Source organism: Mya arenaria, chromosome 14 (assembly GCF_026914265.1).
Source record: "Mya arenaria isolate MELC-2E11 chromosome 14, ASM2691426v1".
Taxonomy (NCBI): Eukaryota; Metazoa; Mollusca; class Bivalvia; order Myida; family Myidae; genus Mya; species Mya arenaria.
In genome coordinates this window covers 17809239-17815257 of record NC_069135.1, presented here as the reverse complement: position 1 = coordinate 17815257, position 6019 = coordinate 17809239, and the positions used below count along the sequence as shown (strand labels likewise).

The following is a 6019-nucleotide window of genomic DNA, read 5'->3' as shown; positions in this document are numbered from 1 at the left end:
GTATAAGGCGCCATATTAACGATTAAAATTTTTTTTTTACACAATTTAACTTTCAATGTCATTTATTTTTAGTATTAAAGGTATATACCATATATATCATTTGGATGGAACCTGCACGGTGAGAAATATGCTACGTTTTATTGTTTTCAGAACATACTTGACACAAAGTTCGACATCGTATAGAGAAGTGTCGCTGTGCAATTACAAATGTATATGACAACGGATACAAAGAGCCCGCTGCGTGCCATTTTAGGAAAACATTTGTACACCCAGAATAAAAAGATAAAATGAAATTCAAATAAAAAGATAAAATAAAATTCAAATGCCGTGATAACGTTGCAGTGTGTCGATGACTACTACATCCGCGACATGAGCAGTTACCATGACAACATGCACGAGGACCGCAAGTGGATGTTCTTCTGCGGCTTACCTCCGGGTACACACTGCAACGTTATTACGGCACATAATCCGGATCAAAGCAAAACTCCCACGTAAGTTAGGGGCAGGGCACGGCTATAGAGGGTTGATACATGGTCATATGGACTCGCTCCAAGTACATGCAACAATTTATAAAGGCTTTAAACACTTTAATACATCTCCTGACCAGTATTAATATTATGTCCCATAGATTTGCTACATTTTTTTATCAATATGTAGTTTGGAAAAAACAAAGTGGTTGCGTGGTGTTTAATCATGAAAAATCGATTGGCTACATTGCCCTTGTCATCTGCGCTTAATTAATTCCTCTTTCCAACGACCATCTTTTCGAACTGGTTACCCAGTAATTAAGATTTATTTCCATGAAATGGTTTTATTTGTCATATAAGACACAGCTACGTTTTATTTGTAAATAGCATGTACAGTTCGTGATATAAACGCAGTCTTCAACTAAAGTTCCTGATCTTACGACGATGTGCCGTTCTGCTCATGGATAAGACGGTACAATAATGGCGTTATATGCACGTGAGGTTATATGCACACTAGTTTATATGCACATGAGGTTATGTGCCCATTAGTTTATATGCACATGAGGTTATATGCACATGACGTACTATACAAATGAGTTATGTGCACATAAGGTAATAGTTATGAACTTGAGGTTATATGCACATGACGTTATATGCACATAAGGTTATATGCAGATTAGGTTATATCCACATGAGGTTGTATGCACATGATGGTATATGCACATGAGGTTATATAACCATGGGGCTATAAATACACATGATGTTAAATACACATGACGTTATATACAAATGAAGTTATTTGCACATGAGGTAATATATACATGAGGTTATATGCACATGAGTTTGTATGAACATGAGTTTATATGCACATGACGTAATATATACATGAGGTTATGTGCACATAAGGTATGGACTTGAGGTTATATCCACATAAGGTTATATGAAGATGAGGTTATATGCACGTGAGATTATATGCACGTGAGGTTATATGCACGTGAGGTTATATGCACTTGAGGTTATATGCACGTGAGGTTATATCCACATGAGGTTATATGCACGTGAGATTATATGCACGTGAGGTTATATGCACGTGAGGTTATATCCACATGAGGTTATATCCACATGAGGTTATATGCACGTGAGATTATACGCACGTGAGGTTATATGCACGTGAGGTTATATGTACTTGAGGTTATATCCACATGAGGTTATATCCACATGAGGTTATATGCACGTGAGATTATACGCACGTGAGATTATATGCACGTGAGGTTATATGCACGTGAGGTTATATCCACATGAGGTTATATCCACATGAGGTTATATGCACGTGAGATTATATGCACGTGAGATTATATGCACGTGAGGTTATATGCACGTGAGGTTATATGTACTTGAGGTTATATCCACATGAGGTTATATCCACATGAGGTTATATCCACATGAGGTTATATGCACGTGAGATTATACGCACGTGAGGTTATATGCACGTGAGGTTATATGTACTTGAGGTTATATCCACATGAGGTTATATCCACATGAGGTTATATGCACGTGAGATTATACGCACGTGAGATTATATGCACGTTAGGTTAAGGTTATACGCACGTGAGGTTATATGCACGTGTGTGTGGTTATATGCATATGAGGTCGTAAACAATGAGACGTTTAAACACTGTATTGTTAGATTTCTGAATTGTACTTTTACTTTCAAGCACTATACATATATAAATATAGTTTTGAGCATGAAGAGTCCAGCAGTATACATGAAGATACTGTTACTCTCTTCTTAAACATTTCACTATGACAAATCAAAAGGTCGTCAGCATCTAGCATTGGAATATTAAAATAGCCTGTCTATAGAACATTATCAAGCATTTTTGCTGGCCTTTACCATGAATGGCCATCCTGACAATGTCCGGAATTTTAACGAAGGAAACAATAGGACACGTATTGAATAATGTAAGAGTCTATTGTTGATATAATAAAGTATAGTTCATTTGCGAGGGATTTATTTATGTGACAAGGATAAGATCATTAAGGTGTAATGGACATGTCAGTATGTGAACCATCAATATTCATGTAGTTTCAGTTTCTCTTCCTTTTGTATAAAACTGAATGTATGTCAGAAATGTAAATACATGTTCATATTATTAGTGGCAGGCATTCATTTGAACAGAATTGTGTCAATCTTCATTTTTCAATAGTATTACAAAAAGCCATTTTATATGTAAAAATATGGTTAGAAGTTAAAACTTTGATATTGCTTTATCATTTAATGTTTTATCAGTTAATGTTTTATCATTTAATTAAGTATTTTTCTTCACATATCTCATGAAGTTAATGTTTTCGGTGTCTGACCTTATAACATGTGTCCCTTTAATGTGAGTTTTCGCATGCGAGCATGTATATACAGTATGTGCACTTCCTTACTTTCATCAAGCTCCCACCGTTGACGTTTGAACTCACCAAGCTGTCAGCTTTAAATAATGTCATATAACGTACCATACATGTGACCACATTCAACAGTAATTAATATGATCAAAGATGAGTATGAAAATTACATTGCTGTCTAGATATGCATCTCATGATATCTAAATATCTGTCCAACAATGGAATTAGTGTACACATAGGCTGTGGTCACAGGCCATTTCATAATTCATATTTCCGAATGTACGAATGAGGCATGGATGCTCCGTATTGCCATTTACACACATATATAATTATATACAACCATTAAAACAAGGAAATTGACACCAGATGGATGATAGAAGTAAGTGTTTTTATAGTGTTCAAGACGATGATGAGTTGATAGTGAACATGTTAGGCTTATCACAGGGTAGAGGTTTAAGAACTTTCATTGAGCTTTGATTTCTAAATCCTATTATTTCTCAATTAGCACAGATTTAGAGGCGATAAATTGTGAGTGAAATGTATCGAGTCTCATCTTATATCTAAAATGTGAATGTATTTAAATGCGCTCGTAAGAGTTTTGTAGATTCAGACGTCGAAATAAATCGTGTGAAATGATAAGATTTATAGAGGTTTATTAGTGAAATAGAAATGCTATATCAGCGTTTCAAACAGTGAAATAGCATTTTGATATTTTTCACGCTTTGAAAATTTAACACCGCTTTCAATTTCAATTCAAACGTCAGCGCACAAACTTGTGTATCAGTAAAAGATAGCAATATATTTCACCTCGTGAACTCCAAAAGTATATATAGCTTTAGGTACTCAATTGGTGAAATTATTTCGATCTTACAATCAAACAAACAAATATCCTCTATATTGTTTAGATTTATGTTTATATGTGACAGCAGAAAAACGCTAGTAATGCTTTTGAAATTTTAGACTGAGAGTATGATCACATGGGAAGCTTAACTCAATTCCAACAAAGTTGAATAATATCGTTGCCAACATAAACGTTTAAGAGTCCGTGATTGGCTCCATCTCGTCTCCTAAGCTAATGAACAAAAGTAGAGTCGGTTGTGACATACTGTATAAAGAATACACATTATACATTACTATGTTAGACTTCATTCAGTACGTTACCCATTCTCAAGTTCCATGTACCTCTCTCCAGAGCCCGATGTGCCGGGCGGTGGCGAAGTGTCTATCGGTCTGGTGGTGGGGGCGGGGATCGGAGGCTGCGCCCTCGTGGTTGGAGTTATTGCCCTTGTTGTATACTGCTACATGAAGGCCCGCAGAGAGACTAACATGAAGAAGACCAATCATGTATTTTCAACAGGTTTGTTTTTCTCGTGTCACACTGCTCTGATAAAGGTGACTCGCCAGGTGATTTGGGGCCCAAACAAGGTATCTGGGCCCAATTAAGTTATTATCATATTTACAAAGCTTATTCTTTTCCCACACAAATTCATTCTATGAAATTTAAAGTTTTGCTGACTGAGAATTTGCAGTTTCCGAAAGGTAAAACAAGGAAAAAGCGTGTTTCTTGATAGTGTTTACTTCTTAATGATTTTGACATATACTGAAAACAAAAACATTTTTACATGTGGTCAATTTCTGCTCCACTAAATAGTATTTGTTCTAGAACAACGTGATAATGATTGCTTGGTGATATTTAAAGGCAACCGTTTTCTTTTCATTTGCTACAGTTGTGTAATATTGTTCACTGAAATATGTTTCATTTGAACATTGAAATTATTCGGGGGGTTTACATTTAGATACCATATTTTTCAGCATCATCCAAATTCCAGTTTCCGCTTCATCAAAGATCCAGAGTAAACCCATTTCCGGATCCGATCGCGTCCCGAAAAAGACACAAAAAGGAGCGAAAGGGTCGAGATCGGGGTCACGTGAATCCGGGATACGCGCGCGGCAGTTCCGATTCATCCTCAACAGGAAGTGACGTAGGGGAGAGGGACCTTTCACCGCCTCGTGTGCGAATGGCGCAATATTCTAGTGATTCCTCTAATGACGATTCATCCGGTGTTGAAGATGAGGTCCCCGGGGGGTCCCCAGTATATAGGATGGAGAGAGAAACTGACGGGCCAGTCAGGCGGTCTCTCCGAACTAAGACGATAAACAATGCTGCTGGTTTCGCTAATGGCAGACATAGACAAACATCCGGTGACAACCATAGAATGTCAAGACGTGATAGTTTTGAAAGAAATCCAAAAAGTGATTCTTCACTGACAATTAATTCGCTAAAAAGGTACGAGAACAACTTAGGAGGAGGAAGCATCAATCGTAGATCCAACAGCAATAGTAAATTAAGAACAAGGGAAAGGTCGTCATCGTCCATAACTCACAGCAGCTCCGATCTTACAGGCGCCTCGTACATCAGCGGTGAAACCAACTTGACCGACCTCACGTCAGTCTCCAGGTACCAGAAAAACACACGGAGAAGTTCGCCTAGCTCACGTCGGAGGTATCGCAAAGATCCTAATAGAGATAAGAAGGGTCGTAAACGGCCTCGAAGAAAGCATGGTTCAAGGGACAGGAATCTTAGGAATAATGAAACACGATCACGTGGCACAGGAAGTGACGTAAGCTTTGGTTCAGAGGATTTGAATAGGAACTACATCCATGTGTCAACAGTGTAGTGCATATGTTATGTCAAGAAACGACCAAAAAGATTCCATTTAAATATCAATATTCGCAGACATACATTGTATATTACCCCTGATAACACTGTGCTGTGATCAATTGATGAAAATAAGAACAACAATGAATTTAATAAATAAAACTGCCCTATGAAGGCTATCAAAATCACGCTTAGACGTAAGAATTGCCTGAATTACAACACATACCTATGTTCATATCATCCATGTAATAAGCAGTCTACTGGGACCATAATTTGGACATGCACTGTTTAACAGAACATGAATTCTATAGATCTTCTATGAATAACGGTTCGAGTTTGAGCCTCACAGAAGTCAATATTGTATCAATGTGCTTATACCATGTCTGGGTCGCGTTGACCATTGCCATAATGGCACCAGGCCTTTATTTAATATCAAATAAAATTGTGAACCTTAGAGATTTCAATATTTCATTTGTGCAGATCATAATGGCTAAAACAA

At 37.2% G+C, this 6019-nt stretch overlaps 1 protein-coding gene across 1 annotated transcript; it reads left to right on the top strand.

Moving 5' to 3' along the window:
- Positions 1-3160: 3160 nt before the first annotated feature.
- LOC128216631 (uncharacterized) lies at positions 3161-5769 on the top strand. The gene is made up of 3 exons (XM_052923246.1): positions 3161-3240; positions 4054-4218; positions 4674-5769. The coding sequence occupies exons 1-3, from the start codon at positions 3228-3230 to the stop codon at positions 5537-5539; spliced, it is 1044 nt and encodes a 347-aa protein (XP_052779206.1). The 5' UTR covers positions 3161-3227; the 3' UTR covers positions 5540-5769.
- The last annotated feature ends 250 nt before the right edge of the window (positions 5770-6019 follow it).